General features: G+C 39.1%; 1 protein-coding gene across 3 annotated transcripts in view; it reads right to left on the reverse strand.

The window, feature by feature from the left end:
• Window positions 1-10,044: 10,044 nt before the first annotated feature.
• Window positions 10,045-25,114, reverse strand: part of LRFN2 (leucine rich repeat and fibronectin type III domain containing 2) — a 322,576-nt gene continuing 307,506 nt past the window's right edge. For all 3 annotated transcript variants that reach the window (XM_051996896.1, XM_051996895.1, XM_051996894.1), the window contains one exon: window positions 10,045-11,265. In XM_051996896.1, the coding sequence (XP_051852856.1) occupies window positions 10,230-11,265 (1,036 nt within the window). In that variant the 3' untranslated portion in view covers window positions 10,045-10,229. The remainder of the gene's footprint in view (window positions 11,266-25,114) is intronic.

The following is a 25,114-nucleotide window of genomic DNA, read 5'->3' on the forward strand; positions in this document are numbered from 1 at the left end:
GGGCACATGTTTTGAGGTCACACAACACACACACACACTCCTTAGAATCATAAGATGTTAGGGTGGAGAGGTCATCTGTTCCAAAGCTATCAAGTGCAAGAGTCTATGCATCATCCTATCCTGCTCCAGCACAGTAGGTAGCTCATTACTTTTTAAGGCAGCTTTATCTGTGTTGGACAGCTCCCACCTGTTAGAATGTATTTCATTACATTGTATAAAAATAAACTTCCTTGGAACTTCCACCAGTTACTGCCCTCTGGGGCCAAACAGAACATGTCTATTACCTCTTTCGCACAGCAACTTTTGTTAGATGTTAAAGATAACTACAAACCCCTCTTCTCCCTAAAGTCTTGTATTTATTCTATAGTTTAAATAACCCTGATTCCTGTTGGAATCTAAGATTCAATTTCCTTTTCTGTAAAATGAAAGGTTTGTACTACATAATCTTTAATCGCCTATTCCAGTTATCACATTCTGACAAGTGTATGACACAAAAGTCACAGAATACAAGAGGGCTGTAAGATGTGGTAGAAAAAAAGTGGGAGTAAAATAGATCAGGGTTTGATTTGCTCTGTTATTAGTTAATGATCTCTTTTGGGTCTCAATTTATCTATCTGTAAAAGGGGGTGACTGTACTAGATAATATCTTGGGTATCTTCTAATTCTAATATTTGTGATTTCACTCTAAATATTTTCCTCTATTGAAATCTGGTCAATTCTCTTTGGTCTTTTAGTACAAAGCTAGCTAGCACAGGGGAGAAAACTACCATTTCTCTTCATTGAATCTTAGTAATTTGGCAATTTTAGCATTGCATGTTTGAATATATGTAAGGTTCTTCTTTACCAGTCCTTAACAAACATACTTCTCACTTCAGAAAGCATCTGAGACTCAATTTCCTCCTCTATAGAGCAAGGGGATAATTTCTAATGTCTTTCCCTGTTCTGACATTCTTGAGCTCCTTCCAGATCTTACCATGAACTATATATTCAGTGCTGACCTTGAAATAAAGCATATAAGATTTCATCATAGAATGTCTGAACTAGGAAAAAACTTAGAGAATAGAATAGTGGAATTTAGAAGTTATAATGAATTACCCAACTCAAAAACCATTACTAAGTTTACCAGAATGTTGATGAGTAATAAACAATTGTTTAGAAAGGAATTAGGAAAGACCAAGTTCAAATCCAGCCTCAGATACATACTATGTGACTTGGACAAGTAACTTAAGCTCTGTCTGCCATAAGTTTACACAACTGCAAAATGTTGTGAAGGTCAAATGATATATTTGTAAAGTACTTAGCACGATGGCTAGTACTTTTGTTTAGTAATTTTCAGTCACGTCCAAATCTCTGTAATCCCTTTTATGGATTTTCTCGGCAAAGTGGTTTGCCATTTCCTTCTCCAAGTTATTTTACAAACGAGGAAACTGAAGAAAACAGAATTAAGTGACTTATCTATGGTCACACAGCTAGGAAATGTTTGAGGCAGGATTTGAACTCAGGAAGAAGAGTCTTCCTGATTCCAGGTCTTTATCTACTGTACCACCTAGCTGCTAAAATCCAAGGTAAGTTGCCCTTAATAAATGTTTGCTGAATGCACAGTATTTCTTCAGTGTCCATTATATGTAAAGAATCAAATAAAGTCCAACCTACCTCTGACCCTTTGCAGAACTATGGTTTTTGAAACAGTGACTTTCAGTCATCTGCTGCTCTGTGCTGTGACTGGCTGCATTAGCCCACAGCTGGGCAGAACCCCACTGTTTGGCTGAACTGCCTACAGAGGGAGACAAATTATTCTGAGAGATCCTGGAGAAGTGGGAATGAAGAATTAAGTCAACTCCTTCTCTCATAGTCTCTGCCTTTTCTCTTCACACAAGTTCCTTCTCCACCTTTTCAATTCTTCCTTTAGAATTTAATCTCTTTGAGGGCAAGAAGGTTATTTCTTATTTGCATACCTAGCCCTTAGCACAAAGACTCCCTCCTTGCATTTTCTTTTCTTAGTCTTACTTCTTTTCTTTTCTTTTTTTCTTTATTTGGCCTTCTCTTAGTCTACTTTATTTCTTCTTCTTCTTCAGTTTTTCTCCACTCACACTCTATGTCTTTTGGCAAAGGAACCAGCTTGGTTCAGTGTGGAAGAGCTGGCTTTGAATACTGGCTCTTCCATTTATTATCTTAGACAATTAGATTTATTGTTCTAAGCCTCGGGTTTTTTTTTTTTAATATGTCAAATGATGCTTTGATTATATGATCTGTGAGGTTCTTTCAACTTGAAAATCCTCTGTTACTCTTCACTTCTATTTCTCACTGTTTTTTTTTTTTTTTTTTTTTTTTTTTTTTACTGGATTAATCCTTATCTCACTGTCTCTATCCCCATGATCTTATCATTTATCATTTAGTGACCTTTATTAATTATCATCACTTAATGACTTCCCCTAATGAAACTTACAAACCTATGTTACCAGAATCCTGTGAATGCCAATTTTCTGGTTAGATAAAAGAATATATCATGATGCTTGGTATAGCTCTCTTTAGTATTGCCCCATGACGTAGATACTTAAAGAACATTTCTCGGTAGTATCTTCTCCAGGGAGAACTTTTTTTCATGGTATCCCTGCTCCTTTTAACATTTTTAAACTGTCCCGCTTCCCCTTGTCCCAGGGGACAATAATATTTCCCATCTTGTCCCAGGAGGATTTTCTCTCTTTGAGAAAAAAAAAAAAAAACAGAAATTAGGGTGGGGTTTTTGTGTCTTTAAGATAGTTTGGTGTTTAAAAATTGCAAAGAGGTTAATGATATAGTGTTTAGAAAATCATTATTGGAGTCAGGAAGAAATGTATTTGATGACAGAAATAATTTTTTGAGACTAAAATTTGCAGAATAGTTACTGATGTCCATTAGTAAATTTTCCTTACTGGAGACAAAGCATTGGAATTGTGGATCAGGATTTCCTCCTCAAAAAAACACAAAGAATCCAAAAAGGATTTTGGGAAAGCTTAGTACTTCCACTGAGGCCAGCCATCCCTTAAATTTTTTCTTTTACCAGGTTGTACCTTTAGACTTCACCATGCTCTAGAAACCTCTTTATTCAGAAAGATTACTTCAGCTCTGGAATTCATATCTCTGAAGTATTTTCAACCCTTACAACCCTCTCCCTCAGAATTGGATGATCCTTCCTAGAATTCTACTTTAGGAGGATATCTAAATCATAGTTTTTTTGAAGACTTTTTCTATCCTAGCCCTGAGCTGGATTCACTTGTCTTTTCCCTCTTGCCTCTCCTCTTCTTTATTTCCCCTCCCTTTTCAATTTCTGTTCATAAGTTGTCTTTCCTTATTAAAATGTAAACTCCTCTAGGAAAGGAATTGTTTTTTATTCTTTTTCTTTTGGCTGAATTTCTATCCACATGTTTAATAAAGTACTTATCACCTTGCTTTTGTTCAGTCCAAACCCCATTTGGGATTTTCTTAGCAAAGATGATGATGTGGCTCACCATTTTCTTCTCCAGTTCATTTTATTGATGAAGAAATGGAGGCAAACAGGGTTGGTTATGTGACTTGCCCAGGGTCACAGAGATAGTGTCTAAGACCATATTTGAACTCATTTTTTCTTGACTCCAGGCCAACAGGTGCTTTATCCACTGTGCCACCTGTTTACTTTCAGCACACAGTCTTAATAAATATGCTTGTTGACTGACTGAGTGACTTTTCCAAGAACAAGGCACAGTTACAGTTTATTGGGTGGTAGGAAAGGGATCAGACCCCACAATCATCTTGGAAGACTGAGATTATTTGAACAGTGGAGGAGCTCATTCATTCTTTAATTTTGGAGGAGGACATGAAGGATTATGTGAACATTCAGCTGACTACTTTGTCTAGGAACACTCTAGATATTAATGTCCATATTGTTGTCTAGCTTGTAGATAAAGAGGGAAAGCATGAAGTAGTTGAGGGCTCTAGACCCTCAGTATCTTCAGAGTTTTTATCTCAGAAAAGGAAAAGAAGCAAGCATTTTATTAAGCACTATTATATTTCAGGTGCTTTGCTAAGCACTTCAGAAATATTATATCATTTGATACAACTAGCCTAGGAGGCAGATGCTAATAGTATTCCCATTTTACAATTGAGGAAACTAAGGCAGACAGAAGTTAAGATTTGCTCAGGTCAGCAGCCACTAAATGCCTGAAGCATATTTGACTTTAGGTCTTCCTGACTGGAGGCCCATCACTGTATCCACTAAGCTATCTTGCTGAGGCAAAGGAAAATGATGAAGGCAGAAACCCGGTCTCTATGAGAGGTTTGCCTGTCATCCTATGGAATACAATGCTGCTGCACAGGAACATAGAGAAAGCAGCAAAATGTCAAACCCAGATGAAGTTGCAGGAAGAGGAAGATAAAACCAATCCAGTCAAATAAATGATCCCACAACATTAGGGGCATAGTGTCTACCCCCATTGTAAGTGCTTAATAAATGTGTTAATTAAGTGTACTGACCTTCAAGAAAATAGGTTAGACTTGGGTTGAGAAAAAAAAAGCCTCTTATATAAGTCCAAGGCTTTACCCATCCCAGGGAACCCCAAGGGACTCTAGGAAATGGAGACTCCAAAGTGCAGGAAGGGGTTAGTATATTTCTCTTTCATTCAGTACTGGAAGAGAAGTATGAACATTCCCTCTAGAAAAAAAAGCAAAAAGGAAAGGCATTGTACCACCCAGTAATAGCATGGAGGTAGTTTACTGTACTGGCAAGAGTACCAGTTTGGGGCTTAAAGATCAAGAATCAAATCTTGATTCTCCTTCAAATACTTCATTCTCCATGTGACTCTTTAACTTTTCTGAGCCTTGTCATCCTTATCATTAAAATAATTGGTGATAGGGTGGGGAAGAGGGAAGATTAGATTATTTCTAAGGTTCCTTTCAGCATGATGCAGAACCTTGCTGAAAACACTGATCAGCCCAGAAATCTGGAAACCTAATTATTATTATTTTAGCCAAGATGTTGGAAGCTTGATTTTAAAATCAAGCTTTCACTTTTACTTTTAAAAGTAAGAAGCAGTAAAAAAAATTTAAAACCATGAAAAGGAGAAAATTAATTTGTTGTTATTGTTGGTTTTTATAATACTTCTCCCGAGTCGTTGAAGAAACAGCCTGCCTGGAATTGATGCTGTTATGTAAATGTAGAAATCTTAAGTGTTTCCATGTAAGAAAGGAGGGTCTCTCCTCCTAGCCCTGCTTTCTGCTAGAATTCTGTAATTTTGAATGGCTGGTACTCATCCCCCATGTATGATGTTGTAAACTGCTTATGTTGCCTTGGAGTATGTCTCTACAGAGCTGTTGTCTGCAAACTGGCTTTTCTTTTGGAAAAATATTTTTGTTTGGCTTTGTTGCTTTTCATAGCAGCTGTTTACAGAAGCCAGAAGCCAAAATTCCAGTGCATGTAGGGATGACCAGAACCATACCCTGGACATCATAGTCATAGATAAAAGGCATTTGGGGCTTATGAGCACCAGAAACATGATCTGGAACTGGAGGATCTGATTTCGAATCTTTGTTCTGTTGTTTATTCTCTAGGTGATGTTTAATCTTGACTAAATCATCATCTTCTGGACCTCACATTCTTCTTCTATAAAAGAAAAAATTAGTTGAATATAAACACTGTGCAGGAAAGATCTGAATTGATTTTGTCTTTTTTTCTCCATCACAGTACTTGATATGAATAGGCACAAAATAGTTATTTCTTCAGTGGAGCTGAATTGCTCCTTCCACCTCTATTTTTTGAGTTCTTTTCCACAGAAAATGTACAGAAAAATTGTGTTAACTGAAGATATATCATCTATTAAGTTTGGGAAAAGATAAAAATGAAAAGAACTAGTCATTTGGAAATAAGAAACTACACATCTCTTTTCTTGGTGGAAATTAGGTTAAAGAGAAAAAATAAAAAACAAACAAAAGAATCCCAGTGTAATACTTACCGTTCTCTACTATGACTTGGAGGTGACTCTGCCTTAACTTTTGAGTCACTTGACCTCCATCTTCAGCCTTAATCATATCCCTAGACTATTGGAGTAATTCAGTCCTCAGGCTGAGAGAATATACAGATCATTAAATCCATCATCAGAAACATCAAGTCATCTTTGTTATTTCTCTTCCTCTAACTTGTACCTGTTCCTGGTGTCTTCCCTTGTTCCTTGCCATCAAACTCCTCCCTTGTTTAGTAAATAGTGTCTTACTGTAATCAAACCCTTAGCTCAGCAATGGACAAAGGAAGCTTAGAGAGAAGTTACAATGACAAAAGGATCCTGAAGAGAGTGTCTTCAACACGAGCCTTTGAGGGACACAAGATAGCTGTGGGCCAGTGAAAGACCATGGAGGTAAGTCAGATAAGTCCTATTGGGTCCCCCTTCCCTTCAATAGATGTTGCTACTCTGGGACTAAGCCCTGGTTTACCTGCCCTAGGTTCTGTTCTCCTATTAATCAAGCATTTTATTGTTGTTCAGTTGTTTTTCAAGCATGTCTGCCTCTTTTTGACTCCATTTAGGTTTATCTTGGCAAAGATACTGGAATGATTTGCCATTTCCTTCTTTATTTCCTTTTACAGATGATCAAACTGAGGCAAATAAGGTTGAATGGCTTGCTCAGGATCACACAGGTAGTAAGTATCTAAGGCTGGATTTGAACTTGGGAAAAGGAGTCTTCCTGACTCCAGTCCTGGCACTTTGGCGCCACCTAGCCGCTGGTTTAATAAACCAAACATTTATTAAGTATCACTTGTGTGCTGTGGATTGTAACCTATTGACTATAACTTTTTCCCTTATGTCTCATTCATTCTTCTTTACACTAACCTGTTTCCAGAACTCCTTGATATAGAGTATATTTTGTTGAACCTTTACTGCTTGTTTGCCTTCAGAGCCCCTTAGTGCTGTATCCTCTCTCTACCTTTTGGAACATCTACCAGCTTTTCCTATTCAATATCCCCAGTGACTCACTTGTCAACCTCAACCTTTGCCTGTTATCAGCTGTCAGATGCCCCTGACTATACATAGTATTAATAGAAAGAATATTGATTCTAAAGGCAGAGGACCTGGGTTCTTATTCCGGATCTGCTATTTACTGTGTGACCTTGGACACTGCTTGAAGACTCAATTTCTTCTCTATAATAAAGGGGTTGGACAAGATGATAGCTAAGATTCCGTTTAACCCTAAATCCTATAAGCCTGTGATTACACCACTGGGACCTTTTTAGGTTCCTTGCTCCATTCAGACAGATTTGTCTTGGTTTTTCATTATGACCATCCCCAGTCTGACCTATCCCATAACCACTCAGACGCTGATACTAGCAAAAAACGTATAATTTATATAGATACTTTGTAAAAGAATCTTTAACTAGGCATTAATTAAAATTAGAATGAAAAATTTTTGACATGTTTCTGTGGCTTTTGTTTATGCTTCCTCTTAATTTCCAAATAAAGGTGAGAGTGAAGAAGTCAGTGGAACTAAGGGGAAAAGGGTTCCCTTTGGTCAGAACTAGTGGGTAGCTGGAACTCCATAATTCAGGAAGAACTTGAATTCAAGCAAGTGGAAAACACAGTTGCAAGACCCAAAGCTGCTAAAGTTTCATTGAAGACTCTAGAGCCTTCACCATCCTGGCACTGGGGATTGATCATCGAACAACCAGTCTTTGCTCGATTGGGCTGGAGAAAGGAAGGAGAGTGAGGAAGGATGAAGGGAGAGAAAAATAGAGAAGGAGAGGAGAGATACAGGAGGGGAGATGAAAGGAGTGAAAAAGAATGGAAGGGAAGAAAAGGAGGGAAAGGAGGAAAGAGGAAATAGGTAATGTTAGAAATTCAGCAGGGGCACTTCATTTAGATGCTAAATTGGATCTACAAGATAGCCTTTCCTAGATTTCTTCCATTTTCAGGCCATCCAAGAAACTTACCCCTCCATGGACTTCATTAAGTTAGCTAATTTTTTTAAACCACACGTCAGCAAATAACCAATAACTTTTGTTTTACCAAAAATAATCTCTAGGTTTTATGATGATCTCAGGTCCAGCAATAGGAAAAAAAGGAGGAAAAGAGAATCACTGAAAGAAAGAATTATATGGGGAAAAGAAACAAAAGTGTTAAAAATGGAGGAGAATGGAAAGGGAGAGAAGGAGAGGAAAGAAAAAAATAATATAGACAAGAAGCAAGTAATAGGAGAGATTGTGGGAAAGTTATTCTATCCAAAGCTCAATCATAATAAATTAATTTTCTGAAATTGTATGTTCTCTGTCCCTCTATTTTCTCCATAGGGGATGTTTATCACTTTCTAGGACTATGGAAAGGAAAAATATGGATTTCAGCAAGTCTCAGTATTTCTTTTCTTATTTCTACCCTAAGTTCTTGAATAAAGGTCCTCTCTGGAAAAGAGAAAGCAAAGCATGAACTTAAGCTCCATTTTTCAGGGAGTTCCCAATAAACTAAATTGCAGCTCTGCAAAAAAAAAATTTAAAAAAATCTGTGACATGATTTGGGGGTAGGAGTAGGGAGGGCTGAAATAATACTGAAACTTTACTCTGAAGAACTGGAAAGTCTGAGTTCTAGATCTGGGTCTTTGTGAGCTTTACCTGTGACTCAATTTCCTCACCTGAGACATTATCTTCTTACTGAGGCAATTGGGGTTGAATGACTTGCCCAGGGTCACACAACTAGTACATGTTAAGTGTCTGAGACTACATTTGAACTCAAATCCTCCAGACTTCAGAACTGGTGCTCTATCCACTGCGCCCCCTAGCAGCCCCCAGATATCTCTTGAATGATTTACGAGATACCTTCTATGATTCTAAAAAGGTTCAAATTTTCCCCCAGACTTCTTTATGCTCCCTTCCAAACATATTCTGTTTCTCAAAGCCCTCTCTCCAATCACTCTTAGATTATTTAGGTGGAATCCATATATCTGTTCTGAGGACTCTATCTCTTATTCTCGGAACCTCACCCCCCCACCTCTGTGTGTGTGTGTGTGTGTGTGTGTGTGTGAGTCTGTCTCTCTCCCTCTCTTCTCTTTCTCCCCCTTCTCTCTTTCTCCCTCTCTTCTCCTTCTTTCTCTCTTTCTCCCTCTCTTCCTACCTCTCTCTTCTCTCTCTCTCTCTCTTTCGCTCTCTCTTTCTCCCCCTCTCTTTTCCTCCCTTCCTCTCTCTTTCTATCTCTGTCTCTCTTCCTCTCTTCTCTCCCTTCCACCCCTCCTCTCTGTTTCTGTCTCTCTCCCTCTCTTCTCACCCTTTCTCTCTCTCTGTCTCTCTCTGTCTCTCTCTGTCTCTCTCTGTCTCTCTCTGTCTCTCTCTGTCTCTCTCTCTGTCTCTCTCTCTGTATCTCTCTCTCTCTCTCTCTCTCTCTCTCTCTCTCTCTCTCTCTCTCTCTCTCTCCCCAACTGAAAAAGAAAAACCTTAAAAACCTATAAAAAGTACTCTTATCTCCCTCCACTGCCTAAACAAATTTAAATTTCAATTCAGTGACAAACTGGCTTTAACTTGATACGATATTTGAGGCTGGGATGCGTGGAAAAAATTACTGGGGTCAGGGAGAAGGAGGCTACTCAGCTCCTGGTGGGAGGAAGAAGTTAGTGACATTGAGTGTTAGGAAATTCAAGAACTCTCCTCTCGAACCATAGAAGAACTTTCAGTCACTCTCCCGTCATGGCCTCACTTTGGCCCCACGATTTAGCCCCGTGGGCACAAACTTTTTAATATAATATATGGTAATCCGTTTGGTTGTCTTTAGGGAATAGATTTAAAAAGAAAAGCCTCCCCCTCCTCCCCCCGCAAACAACAATTCATCCCAAAACCTCCTATACTTGGCATTTGTAATTAGAGAGCTCTTCCTCTCTAATATTGGGTTCCTACCAGATTGTAGTGCATTTCCTGAGGCACACCGGCTGAGCGGTGGGGAAAGGGGATCTGAACTTTCTGTGGAGGTGGCAGTAGGAGGACGGAATCGGGAGGGGATAGGACAGAGGTTGGAGGTCCCATATGTAAACGCCGCCCTTGGAAAACCCACAAAGTGCACGCAGATAATCGAGAGTTGACTTGATATATATAAAAAAGGGAAAGATTTCTTCCACCTTGTTGCCAGCATCCCACAGACTGGAGGAGTAGGGTGGGAGTGAGGGTAGGGAGGGGTCGGAATTGACATAAGGGAGAGAAAGGAGCGAGGAAGGGAGGTAGAAGGGGCTGCCGGACTCTCTCTGGACGCCACCGCCATCTACACGGTGCTCTCCATCACCCACTCGGAGCTGCCAAAAGTGCCCCTGGGCCCCACGAGGTCACTGTCCTCAAATTGCAGGAGCATGCCATTGACCGAGAGGCTGCGCCTGGTCCAGATGTTCGTCACTCTCCGCGGCGGGCTAAAACCTCCCTGTGCAGCTGCGCCCCCCGACGCCCCGGACACCGCCCCCGCCGCGGCAAAGTCCCCCATGTCAAAGGAGTGGCTGCGCCGCGCTTTGCACTCCAGCGGCAGCGGCAAGAGGCTCCGGGCCCGTGCCGCCGGCGGGCCCAGCAGTGGCTCGCGGTCTGAATGACGTCCCATGGCCCCGGCCCCGACCGGAGTCCTGGAGTCTAGAGGCTCCTCCTTCCTCTGGCACTTGAGGTCCAACGAGGCGAAGGCCCCCATGAGGCGGTCGAGGTTAGGTTTGGTGCGAGAGCCGGGCGGAGGGAGCCTCCAAGGGCCCCGGCCACCCACCCCGTCCGTGCTGCCCAAGGAGCTCGAGGACGAGGAGGAGCCACTGCTGCGCCCCAAGCCTCCACCACCACTTCTGATCCCCGCCCCAGCAGCCCCAGACGCCCCGCTGCCGCTTCCAAAATGCTCGTTCCTCATGGACGCCTTGGGGTGCACTTGCGGTGGCGCCCCGTTCTGTACCGCATTGGATGGTGGCGGCGGCGGTGGCGGCTGCGACCCGTTGGTTTGGGAGTAGACATTGCTGACAGTGGCAGCATTCATCTTCCCAGGACCCTGGTGATTGCACACCTTGTAGCGCACCATGAGGATGACGATGAAGACCAGCAGCGTGGCCACAATGATGCCCCCGATGACCAGAATCATTGTGCCTCCCAGTATCTGACTGTGCATGGACTGACACTGCGGATAATCAGCCTTGGTGGAGAATTGGGCGCAGCCCACGATGTTGGTGGCTGTGAGTGTGGTGGCCGTGTCATCCCACATCGCCAACACGCACAGGTCATAGCCGGTCCCCGACACCAGATTATTCACCACGAAGGCCTTGTTGGAAGCTGGGATCATCCTAAGGGTGCGTGTGGGAGGAGGGAGACACAGAGGGTAGGTTGGGTGAAAAGCAGAGACAAAGACAGTTAGAGAAAGAAAGAGAGGGAAGAGAAAGGGAGGGATGGAGTGGGAGAGAAAGAAGCAGGATGGAGTTAAGAGATAGATGCAGTGACAGAGACAAAGACAGAATCAAAGAAGAAAGAAAATGAGTGGAAGAAGCAAGAGACGGGGAATAGCAGATGAAGGAGCAGTGTAAGCACAGATGACCAGGGAGAAGAGCCAGAGATTGAGAGATGGGGGAGAGTGAGAGAGAGCAAGAGACAGAAAAATATGGTTAAGAGACAGAAAAAGACACAGTGATGAACAGATTGGGCGGAAGAGACAGAAGGATAGAGAAAAAGTGACAGGAAGAGAAGAGACAGAAACAGGAGGGCAAAGGGGAACATGAAAATTCAACATGGTGATAAAGACAGGCCACAAGACATAGAGAGATAAAAACAGAGATGAGGTGGGAGAGAGAAATGAAAAGAAAAAAGTAAAAGGGAGAGACACAGAGAGGATGTGACAGAAGGGGAAAGGGGGGTGGTGGGGAGAGACAAAGGAGAAAGGGGTTAAAGAGGTATTCTAGTCCATACAAGTTCCAACCCATTGCTCTTCCCCTCAGGGTGCTGGAGAGAAGCATTGATAAAAGTGAAGCTTTCCTACTTATCTGAGACAAATCCTCTTTCACACTGGAAGAGGAGATAGAGGTAGGAGACTTTAACTCAGTTGATAAGGAAGGTACTTCCTCTTGCTGAGGGCTGCCCTGACTGTGGGAAGAGAGTCAGGGAGCCAAAATGAAAGGAGAAGGTTCAGGGACCTGCAACTCCTCTACTTAGTTTAAGTTCAGTCTACTCAACGTTCACTCATAATCCTATATCTCCATGTCATACAAGGACAGCTAGGGAAAGAAAGTATTTTATGCATTTTAAAATGTGTTTTAGCTTGATGCAGTGCTACCCACTAATCTGCATTTTAAATATTAGTTGTAGTAATAATAGTTAATATTCATATAGCACTTTAAAGTTTGGAAAGTGCTTTACAAATATCTCACTTTATCCTCACAACAACCCTCGGAATTAAGTGATATTATTATCCCCATTTATATTTATTCCCCATACATGAAGAAATTGAGGCCAATGTCCAAGACAAGTTTTAGTTGTTTAGGATTCTGGGAACCCAAGCTCCATTTCTGACCTCAGTGGCCCAAAGCAGGATTGTAGACATATGAAGCTGAGGAGGACAAAATGGTCATCCTATCCCTCCCTCTGCCCCTAATTTATCTAATTTCCCCCAGGCTCCAATCTACTGCTGTTGCTTTACTGGTTTAGATATTTATTTATGCCCTTCTGTGCTACTGGCACCATGTTCATCTTTGTAAGGGAATTTAGAGAAAAATGTCCAAGTCCTTGCTCAAGAATTGCTTTTAGTCTCCTTGCCTCTCAAAAAGGTAAAATGGTCTCATAAATGAGCTGTTCTAAAGGGACCTTAGACATAATCTAATTAGTCCCCCATTTTACAGATGAAAAAAACTGAGTTTTAGAAAGAAGTAATGTCCCAATGTTAGAACCAAGATGTTTTCCAAGATCTCTTTGTTTCAATCTATCATCCTTTCTCCTGCACCACCATACTAATTGTTTGTAGACAAACCTGATCCTCTAGCCTTTTAAATCTTTAAAGAACCCATTATTTCCTGAGTAATCCTAAATGTCTAATTAAATTCTTGAGATGATCTCTGATTTCAGCTGGCATAAATTCAGATATTGTTTATCACTTTCCATATTTTATTTTCCTCCTCTTTAAGACTGGCTTTCCCTATCTTATTCAGTTTCTTGGTGCAGGTGCCAGTCAACTAATAATCAACATAAGGACTTTGATTTGTTTTGCTTCTGAACTAGGAAGATTTTTCCCTCTTTAAGGTAATCTGATGGCCACCTGTTCCCAACACATCACTATGTTAATGTAGAATTTAGTTTGGTCACATGATCTGCTTAGCCTACTGAAGCTCAGAACCCTTCGTGAATGTAAGCACTCTGGATCCTCCCCAGTAGCTGCAATTACATGTGTGCTTCACTATGCTAGTCCTTATCCAAGTTAACCTCTGGCCCCTTTGTGAAGACCTTAAAAAGTCCCACTCTTTTATAATTGCTATGTTAATTTATTGAAAACCATCCTTTTCCAATGATGAAATCAGATGAGAACCAAAAACTTATTGTCTCTTGGGATCTCCATATCTAAAGTCTGAAGGGGTAAAATGAGGATGAATACAAAAAAAAAAAAAAATCCAACCAATCAACAAAGAACAAGAACAACAAAAACAAAAACAAACAAACAAACAAAAAATCCAAGAACACTTTCAGGGGCTGAGCTGCTCTGTTTTATGAGAAGAAAAGACCAGGTATCTGCCACTTCCAAGAGGTAGAGAAGTTAAGAGTTGAATGGAACTGATGCTCTAAGTTCATGGATGGCTTCTGCAGAAGACTATGGTCCTTATTTTCTCTTCTTGTTGCATTCTGAACTTCAGCACATTTAGAGCTTCACTAACTGACACCTCAGGCAACTGAAACCTAGATATAACCTTTGAGCTAAAGCTCTGTTTCCCTCTCTCTAATCAAAGAGCACCTTTGCCATTCACTGACTGAGTGACCTTAAATAATAAATCTTGCTGGGCCTGGAAAAAAAGGAAGGATTTGGACTGGATGACTTTTGAAGCTCCTCCTGGTGCTAAATCTATGAACCTAATGGCTATGGGATATAGGTAATACAAATGTTATTACCTATCTCTCCTACCTCCTTTTATTTAGTCAATTCAGTGTAATCAAATTTTGAGTATTTATGACCATCTGGTTCTTTCCAAAAGTCTCCTAGTTCCTATTGTAACTTTGTTCCAGAGCTGGGAGAATCAGCCTTCTATACCTGGATCTGACCACCTGGTGAATTTAATCCTCAAAGCAGTAGCCAGGGTATGGAAAAATACCCCTTTCCCTTGTGCTCCAAGAAAGGAAAGGGCTCCATCAATTCCTGTCAACGGTTCCTCCCCCCAAACCTAGCAGCATAATTGATATATCAAATATGAAATTCTGAAGTCTGAAAAGTTCCACCTGGGAACTGGAGTGGAAGTTTGTAGCTGACAGGCAGCTATTGACAACCCATCAGTCTTGGCTACTGCAGCCAAGAGCTCTGAACACAGATCTTGCCTACTTCTCTCTCCTAAGTCACCCAGGGTAGCTAGATAGTATAAGTCTATGACTATAGGAAAGCACATGGAAGCCTTAACCTCTGTATTCCATATTGCTTGTGAAGGAGAAGTTGATGGTAGTTGAAAAAAGGACAAAGGTGATAAATAAGGCAGAATGATAGTGTTACTAACTAACATGAGATGCCATCTTACTAGAAAAGCCATTTGGGTTACTACTGTTTTCCACAGGACCTAGAAAATAGTAAGTACTTAAGAAATGTTTGCTCATTCATTCGTTCATTTATTTATCTATATATTCATCCATTCATTTATCTATTCATCCATCTGCTCATTCATCCATTCATTCCAATGGACCACATTGCTATCCATGGATTTGTGGAAATATTTACTTGATAACCACATGTGTAGTTTATGAAAAATACCCTGATGTCATTTATCCATGATAAATCTATCATATTGTCAGTAACTCAAGACCTTACTGTGTTCTAGGCATCTTGTGGGGTGGGAGTGGGAGAAGATTATATGCTAAATAGTGTAGTACAGATGACAGATGCTGTAAGATTTCATAGCAGGGGTATGTAAATGGTCACAGATGTCTTCATTAAGAAAGTGGGATTTAAACAGGGTTCTGTAGGATGGGTAAGACTTGTATAGAAGATCCCAGGCAAAAGGAACTCTGTGGTATAATGGGTCCCAGAGAGCAGCCTAAAGAGTCCAAACGTGTGAGCTTAATTAAGACCTATCTACAATATTTACTAGCTGTGTGAGGTAGTCTCTGAATCTCAGTTCCTGTAAAATGAGGACAATATTGGCAACCTAACAGTAGGAAGACTTGTGGATCCTAGTATTTGCTGTATGACTCATCTGACCTTGAACTCTGATTAAAAAAAATATTTCTCATTGGGAGTTTCCTACATAAGTGAAATTACATGTTGAGTCAAAAAAAAAGTAGTTGCTTTTCTCTAGTAACTACTGCTTTATGGAATTATTTCAAGGAAAGTGTTTTGTAAACTTTTTGAATAGAATCTGTGATCTTGTGATTTCATCTGTACACAGCAGTACTTCAAACTTTTGTGATCATAAACCCTATTAATAAACCCTACTAAACCCTAGCAGTAAATCATTATCCTATTAGTAAAAAAAAATACACTAATATAATACTTGTATTTATTTGTTTAAGCAATATTTATGTACTACTATTCTAATAATTATATACAGCATAAAAAAGTTGAGATAAAGATATAATATTTCTTCCTACAGGCAGTGAGGAGGTACTGGAGTTTACTGAATAAAGGAGTGATGTGGGCAGAATTACCCATTAAGAAAACTACTTTGGTAGTTTTCTGTGTGGGGAGAAAGATTAGAGTGGGAAAAGACTTGAAGTATGGAGAACTATTAACAGGCTATTGCAGTAGGTCAGGTGAGAGGTGATGAGAATCTGCACTTGAGTTGTAGCTATGTGAGTAGAAAGAAAAGTTCATGGACATGAGAAGTTATAGAGGTAGAAACAGGATTTGACAAATATTTGAGTATGTGGGATGATTAAGGATGAAACTGTGATTGCGAGCTTATTATACCTAAGATGATACAGCTATGGAGTGTGGGATGGATATTTCAAGTCGTACCTTCCATCTGGAAGGATGATGATGATTCCATCAAGAAAAATAGGGAAAGTTGGAAAAAGAGTGAGAAGATAATGTTCTGTAGGTTGCAACCTATCTGTACCTGCTCAGCCAATGGGACTTATTCTATCTAACAAAATCAAAATTGGAGTAATCAGGTGAGGATAGAGTAGGGCTCTTTACCACTATTGACACAGAGAGCAGAACTAAGTTCTAACTAAGAACTAAGATTATAACGCCAGCTGAGAAGTGTTTTGTTTATATATGAGATGATCTGGGTTATAGGATTTGGGTATACTGAGGGAAGGTCTTTTTAAAAAATCCCAATTTGATGTAGCTACAGATATGGGTTGGATTTAGGTTATGATTGTTCTGAAGAACATATCCTGGGATGGAAGTGGATCATTTATAAGTGAGAGCTTACACAGTTATTGGAGGGGGTTGGAGTGAGAGAATAATATGTGGATAATGATTGAAGGTGATGGTGTGGTTTTATAACAAGCCTTTTGATAGAACAGAAAGTCTGAGCTGAGACCCATCTTCCTATCATCAAAATGGTTGATCACAGAACTGTTGAGGTCTTGTCATCTTTGTCTTCCTTCCATTCGCCAGATTCATCCTTCACTTTGGAGACAATTTGTACAGAGTATCTCTCTACCAGGACAGATTGGTACCTTCTCTGAAACGTATGCGTCAAGAGATTTATCCAGTCACAACACTAATATATATCAGATGTAGCATACAAATCCAGGTCACCCTGATTTAAGTGGAATAGTGGATAGAACACTGGGCCTAAAGTCAGGAAGTCTTCAAATTCAACCTCAGCTCCTTACCCACCATATAATGCCAGGGAAATGTCTTTAATTTCTCTCAATTTTTCAATCTTATTATCTCAAACATCATACTCATATTTCCTATTTCTTAGGGTTGTTGTGAAGATCAAATGAGATAATAATTGTAAAATGCTTAGCATAGCACAGGGCACATAGGCTATACAAATGCTAATTATTATTATTTTTTTAAATTAATGTCTATTATTTTTAAAGGTTTTGAGGGGCAAAAAGAATAAAGAAGCTAAGGAGATGGAATTAGCTTCATCATTTCATCACCCCATTTAACATTCTGAGGGAAGCTAGATCTATCCTAAGAATCTGCCTCAGGGATGGGGGTTTCACAGACCCACCTGAAGGATTTCTATCCTTCTCAGTGTGTGAACAGCATATCTGGCCTCTATTCCTATCAACTTTACCAGAGTTAAGGAAAGAGTGTAATCAGATCAAGACAGAATTGTGCTGAGCTGCTAATGGGAGGTGTAATCTGCTTCAGCCAATTGTCCATGGGGTGGCTGGAAATGATGCAAATGATGAGGGGTCAGGCCCTGAAAGGCAGGAGAATTCAGATTTTAATGATAATTAACCTAGGGAAAAAGGAGTTGCCATCCAAGAAGCAGTGGAGAGAAAAAAGTCTAATTGTAACTACAATGGCCTTGTATAGAGAGTGCTAGAGTATGTCCACATGCAAGGTTGTGCTGGACTGAGCTGTACTTTTGCAAAGTGGTGAAGTCGGCAAAGGGCCCTGCTTACTTTTCAGTCACATCCCCTTGTGTATCTTTTGCTTTTTGCCTACTCTGGGGGCCGGGAGAGCACTCACAATGACCAGTTCATTACCTCACCAGACTTCTCCTCCCAGGCAGTGCCTGTGATCAAGTTAAGTAGAACAGCATCAATTAGTATAGGTCAGGGACTGTGCTATATCAATACAAATTCAGGGGTGGGGAGTATGTCGGAGGAGAGGAGGAAAGAACCAGGGCAGGCGTAGTGGTAAAGTTCAAAGAATGAAGAATAATTGGGATCTTCCCCATGATGGAGAGAAGAAATTCATCAATAGGAAAAGGGGACAGGGGGAGAAGAAAGCTGATTTAAAATTCTCTTTCTGTCCTTTCTTCTTTCCCTAACAAGATTTCCATTCCTTTACTGCACATATTTAGGCTCCTATATCTCTTGACAAAAGTAATATAACCTAGATCATACTAAGATATAAACATCACATCTTTTATTACATACGTTTAACCATGTCATTTCTCTAGCTCAAGAGCCTTTAGTGCCTCCCTATTGCACAAAAAACAAACTGCTTTGGCTCATATTTAAGATATCCCTAATTTGGCTCCAACTTGCCCTTAATCACCTTCATTTCACATAAATTTGCCTTATATGTCCTTGCCCCCTAAAATATATTGTTTCTCTGATCATCCCTGCTCTTATGTGCTTTTGTGCATTTTCATGGCTCATTTATCATGTCCAGAATACATTTCTTTCACAGATCTAGATATTAAAATCCTTTTATTTCTCTAAGACCCAGCTCAGGCCCCACAACTGCCTCAAAGCTTTCTAGAATCTCCCTAGATAAAATGCTCTCTTCTCCCTCATCAAATTTTCCTGTAGAACTTTTCCTGTTTTTTTTTTTTGTCCCCTATCACATTCTACTTTATATCATACTTATATGCACTAATGTAGCATCTCCCTTCTAGGTGACTCTGAAATTAAAATTTTGAAAGACTATAGTATCCAATGACTCATAGTCAAAAACATAACAAAAAAAATCATATTCAAATTCTGGCCCTTTGTTTCAGAGAGATAATTAAGGTCATTAAGAGGACTGTCTGATATCATTGTGTCAAAATTAAACAAGATTACTTGAAAGATAGAAAATCCAGCTTACTTCTTTCCTCTTCAATTCTGGGTTCAATTCATTGTCTCTTTATAGTATGTATCTAAGAGATATCTACTGATGAATTAACTCTTGAAGCAGTCCAAGCAACTGCATATCAAAATCTGGACAATTGGCTTTCATTATCCACTTGATTATGGTAAGAATTCCACACCAATTCCTACTCAGATGCATCATTATGTATTATGGGTGGAGGTGGGCTTTAGATTTTTGAAAGATTTAGTACTCTCTTGCAGATTCTAACATACTAAAAGGACTTTAAGTATGTTTTGAACTATAGATATTTTCTGCTTTCTGAGGACCAATTTAGTAGACAGATTCTGTATTGACCAATAGATTGACTACTTGGTGAGAAATTCTTTGGCAAATCGTTAAACAAAGAAAAATATAAAATGGTCCCTGGGTCTGTACTTCAGAAGTAAAGGTGACAGAGTGTCAGAAAATGGGGCAGAAGGTTCCAAGAATCATAGTTAATAGACCATCTATAAACATTAACATGACTGCTGTAATCTAAATGTCAGACCCTTGGCCAAGGACCAAGGGAACACATTACTGAAGGAAGATCAGTTAAATTATTTTGACATGCTCTCTATAAATGAAATCAAAGGACAAAAGGAATTTACTGGTAAATAGAAGGATGTCTCACAGATTCTTCTTAGTGAAGAAAACAAAGAAAGTGATAGAGTTTGTTTTCACTGTATATCCATGGGCGATTGTTGTTCAGTTGTTTTTCAGTCCTGTTTGACTTTTTGTGGGGAGGGGGTTTTCCTGCAAAGATACCATAGTAATTTTCTATTTCCTTCTCTAGCTCATTTTATAGATGAGGAAACAGGGGCAAACAAGAGTAAATGACTTCCAGAGTCACATAGCTAGATACACAATGTTTGAGGCTGGATTTGAACTCACAAAGATGAGTCTTCCTAACTTAAAGCCTAGCACTCATTCCATCATACTCCTTAGTTACACCCACAAAAAACATCATTTTTTATGGTACATTTAGTCATCGCATACTATAGTGCTCATAATGACTATGTGCAAAAAGAAAATCAAAAAAATTTTTGCTCCTGTTCTAGTATCTCTAACAGAGGATAAAGAAATAAAAACAAATTCTGTAAAGTACTTGATAAAATCTTACACATTAAATCAATGTATACTTTAACATGATAATTTCGATGCAAAGATGAGGACAGCAAAAATGATTAAGAAATATGGTTCAAGAGTAAACAACAAGAGGCCAAAGATTTATTGACTACACAGAAGACTCATTCCTTTATAACATTAATATTTTCTCCAAGAAAATAATTGGAAAATGCAAGACATGCTAAGCACCAAGTAATATAATAAAAATAATGTAATTATATTTTTAACAGTCAGGATTTCTGCCTAAGTCATTCATGAATCTGTTATCCATGTATAGTCAAATTCCTTATTTGTCAAAGCAAAAATATGGGTTGATACATGGTTAGAAAAAAATAAACATAAGAACAGATATGGCATACAATTAAAATGACTTCAACTTGACCTATTTAAATAAGATAATGATATCTCCCTCATATGGAAAATAGATGGAGGAAAGGCATTGACACCATTTTTGACAAGTTCATACAGAAGTTTAATCGATGTAAATTATCATAATGAGACCAAAAGAAGCTAAAAAACATCTTAGTCAACAAAGTTTTGACCTATTTCCCAAGCAGATATATGTAAAGCAGTGAAGGAGAATACTACTTTAGAATGTAAACTCATTTTAAAATTCCTACCAAGCACTAAAAGCTTTAAATTAGCTTTTTAAAATTAGCACTAAGAATCACCTCACAAAATATCAAGAAACAGTTAAAGGGAAAAACAGTTTAAATAAAGTTTGAGAAATCCAACTAGGCAGAGTCACCCAGAGATTATTTAAGCACAACACTAAGCGGACAAAATCCAAATGAAAGACAGGAAAGATCTTCAAAGATTTCAGAATGAACCTTACACCACTGAGGACTGTGGGAGCCAAAACACTTAGATTCAAACATCATGGTCTTGGATGTTGCTTATAGAGAAAGCAGAAATTCCACTGAAAAGAACAAAGAAGGGAAAGCAGCCAGACTCAAACAAATATTCAAAGAGGAGGTCTTTGTTAAAGGTGGCACAATTTTTAGAGCATTGACAGATTTTCAAAGTATCTGAAGGAGGGGAAGATATTAGAGGTATAGGAAAAAATATCTTGGATCTCATCATTATCCCCAAAAGTGACCACAAAAAAGTATGTCTACTTTATCTTTCTATATAAAATGTGTTGAGAATAATTTGTATCTACCTTGAGGGTATCTTTGATGAGAGTATTAGAAGGAAATAGGTGAGCTTATCATAAACAAGATTCCATAATTTATCTTTTTTTCCATCTACAATTAGCTGAGAGAATTAGATGAGTCATATATTCTGGCACAGTTCTGTAATCTCAGCTACCAGAAGAGCTAAAGCTGGTGGACCTCGTGAGCTCAGGAGTTCTGACATATAGTAAACTAAGCTTACTTAGTGTTTGCACTAAGTCTGTCACCAGTATAGTAAACCCCAGGATTCATGGGGCCACTAGCCTGCATAAGGAGGGGTAAATAGTAGAGTTTGGAAATGGAACAGATTGAAGTTTCTGCACCAATCAGAGTGGGACAGGGTCTGTAAGTAGGCATTGCACTGTCCAGTTTAGATAGGATAGGGAAATTCAGTCTTAATTTTTAAGGAAAATATAGAGATTATAAAAATCCCAAAGTTTGTCAACTATAAAATAAACACACTTTCAAAGTCTTTCCTTCAGCAGGGCATTTTTCAGAATGATGCAAAATTGAAAGATATGAAAACAGATATAATTTTGTTTAATGAGTTTCTGATCACTTGGAGAAGTAAAACCTAGAGAAATAAGTTTACCAAAGGCTGACCATTATTATGGAGAAGATACAGCACAGAATTCAAGCACGTAACATGGTATTGAACATATCAGATCCAAGATCATTACATTAGATAAATAATCACTTTAAAGAGTTTAGACTAACAATACACATGGGAAAAATATAAGTAAATAAAGAATACCTATTATTACAGACTATAATATGCATTTGGATAGACAACTTCTAGAGCTTGTGGATCAATATTCATTTTGGATAGAAGATGCAAATGTACAGGGGACAAAATTGAATTGGGAAAGGAAAATTGGCTGGCTCATTTTGGGAAGATTACAAAGGTCTGACTAAAACAAAGACCCATCTTTTCAAGATCAATATTCTTTCCCTGTGTTATTATATAAATGCAAGTCATAGAACAATGCAGTGACCAAAGAATGAAAGTTGACGATTCTTCCAAAGGAAAGAAGGAAGCAATTAAGCATTTATCAAGTGCCTACTATGTTCCAAGCACTGTGCTGAAATCTTAACAAATATTATTTCATTTGACCTAAGCAAGTCACTTAATCCTGCCTGCCTCAATTTCTTTATCTGTGAAATAAACTGAAGTAGGAAATGGCAAACCATTCTATTAATTTTGCCAAGAAAACCCCTACTGCCATCATGAAGAGTCAGACATGACTGATCAACAACTGAACATCAAGAACACAAAATTTCATATATACATGAATATGTATTTAGATAGTATGGAATCTCAGGGGAAAAATGTCCAGTAGAACAAACCTCTTCAGTGCCTTCTCCCTCTATTTTCTTACCTTTTAGAAATCTTCCTTCTCTTTCAGGCTTACCCCCCCATCCTCTGAAATTTGCTCTTAGGTCATAGAGTGACATTCCTTAAATACTATAAAGCTGGAAGGAACCTTAGGTGAAAGGTCTATGTAATCCACTCTCCTGATTTTATAGAAGAAGAAATGGAGGCTCAAGGGAAGATCAAATAACCTGCCTAAAGTCATACCAGTGGGCAATGTCAGAGCCAAAGTTGGAACCCAATTCTTCTAAAAACAAATTTAGCACTCAGCCCACTGCCTCTCAGGTTGAAGTTTGTAAAAGTCCTTCATATTTCCTCTCATACATAGTGTCAACTTAAACCCAATCCCTAGACTTCTGACAGGAAGAAGGCTTTGTTCTTCACTAAAGCATTGTGGTCACCCAGGAGTCTGAGATGGGAGGTATTATTTCTGCACCCCCTTATCCTTTCTGATATCTCACCACCTACTCCACTTCTACCCAGGACTGGCCCTTGTGTGAAGGGGCTGTGTGTATTTGTAAATGTGTAGGAGGCTAAAGGGGTGTGAATTCATTTGTGTGAGTGTAGGACTGTGGGCGGATGCATTGCATTATTGTGTATATAAGTGGTCTAGCATCTTGTTTTCTGAAATTTTCCAGTAGAGAGAAACAAGAAGCAAATCTTCTGTCTGTGTTCTTGCTTCCCTGCCGTTAGCCTTCCTTCTCTGCTTCTCCTCCATCCCCAATCCACACAGAGCTCCTCCAGTTCACACTAAGGCTGGGAGATCAATTCCTGCCTGGAATATTGATGAGTATTTGATTATGCCGGCACTAGCCATGCTGAGAGGGACCATTCCAAGCTTTACTAAATTCCAGCTTGGGCTTCCTAGCTGGTCTTATATTGTTATTAAGGCTAATTGGGAAAACTCCCAGCTCTCCAGCTGGCAACTGGACCTCAGCATCTGGTAAAAATTAGACTGTAGAATACCACCTTCCCTTTATTATCCCACCTCCTTCCAAATCAAGAGTCTTTGACTCTGGACAAATCTCAAAGAATTTTGTAGTATGCTGAAGAGGACATAGTATCTGATCTGTAGAAGCTCATAGAACATCTAGTGAGAGAAGGACATGATAAGTAGTAACATCTTTTCACAAACACCCTTGAAAGTTATTTGCTCATAGGAAAATTAATAATTAAAACCATCATTTAATTTGTTCTTCATGACAACCATATAATACTAAAAGGGAAGCTATTATTATCCCTATTCTACAGATGAGGTAACTGATGCTCATAGAGTTTAAGGTTATTTGCCCAAAGTCACCCAACAAATTATTGATAGAGTTGAGAGTGTGACTTACCACTCCTGACTTCCCCAAAGACCAGAAGGTCTGCCTGGGTTATGTACCCTAGCATCTCATTTGCCTTCCAGTTCCAAAGCTGAAAAATTCTTCAAGATGATTTAAATTTCTTTTTGGAAGAACTGAAGGACATTGGGAAGGGAAGGTTGTTCTTTAATCGTAAAAAGGACAAATTTATTGTCCTTACTAAACCCAATTAAAAATATGGGGGCTATCTTTAAGGTTTTTTTAAAATTGGATTTAAATATGGGAGATTGCATCTGACAGGAGTCAGTCAAATGCTTCAGTAGATAAAGCACTGAGCCTAGAGTCAAGGTCTGAGTTCAAATCTAATCTCAAACATTTACTAGCTATGTAACTTTGGGCAAGTCATTTAATCTTAACCTTATCTATGTTTGAGCTTCCTCCTTCCTTCTGACCCTCTGAAAAAGGGAGGGTCCAACAGTATGTGATCTTTAGGGTTCCTAACAACTCCAATGAGCTATTCTTTGTTTCAGTGTTCCCTTGGTCCTCGAAGTTACATTCAAGCTTTAAAAAAAAAAAAAAAAATTACCCCGCTTCTTTTCTTAAATCAAAAAGCTAGTTTTGTCTGTTTTTCTTAATGAAGCTGCTTTTCAAGCAACTTCTTCTAACTCTATAGGATGCCATGGTCTTTTCCACAAGTCTCCATTCTCACTCATTCCTATCCTTCTCTTACTGACTGCTCGCTTTTCCCTGATTGGATATGTCAGTTCCACCTGCTAGAATCCTTTTGTTTTCTGACCCTTTGCATTTAGGGTCACAGGATAATTTCTTCCAGTTTTAATAGTCTAAGAGTCCTTCCATCATTTATGCCATTGACCCTAGGCCCTAACCATTCCTCTATCCCCTACTCAATCCCAGTCTCATTGCTTAGTGTAGTACTTGGTATATAACAACATTTACTGAATGATTGAATGATTGATGGGTGGTAGTGGTAGAAACTTGGTCAGAGTCTGTATTCTTGTCCTAGCAAAGGGAAGAGTTAAAAGGGTTGTAAACTTTCTCTTATTTTACACACACACACACACACACACACACACACACATTCACACACATACACACACACACTCCTTTGTGTCTAATGGTAGTTTTAGGGCAGGGTGGGAGGGAGGGGGAAAAGTGCATAGCTGAAAACAAATGAAAACTTAGAAGCACAGAAAAACAGTGTAGTTTTTAAAAAATGTGTATTACATAGTTTTCAAAAAAAACTAAACTGAAATGGAAGGCCATGATTTT

The sequence above is a fragment of the Antechinus flavipes genome, chromosome 4, assembly GCF_016432865.1.
Source record: "Antechinus flavipes isolate AdamAnt ecotype Samford, QLD, Australia chromosome 4, AdamAnt_v2, whole genome shotgun sequence".
NCBI lineage: Eukaryota > Metazoa > Chordata > Mammalia > Dasyuromorphia > Dasyuridae > Antechinus > Antechinus flavipes.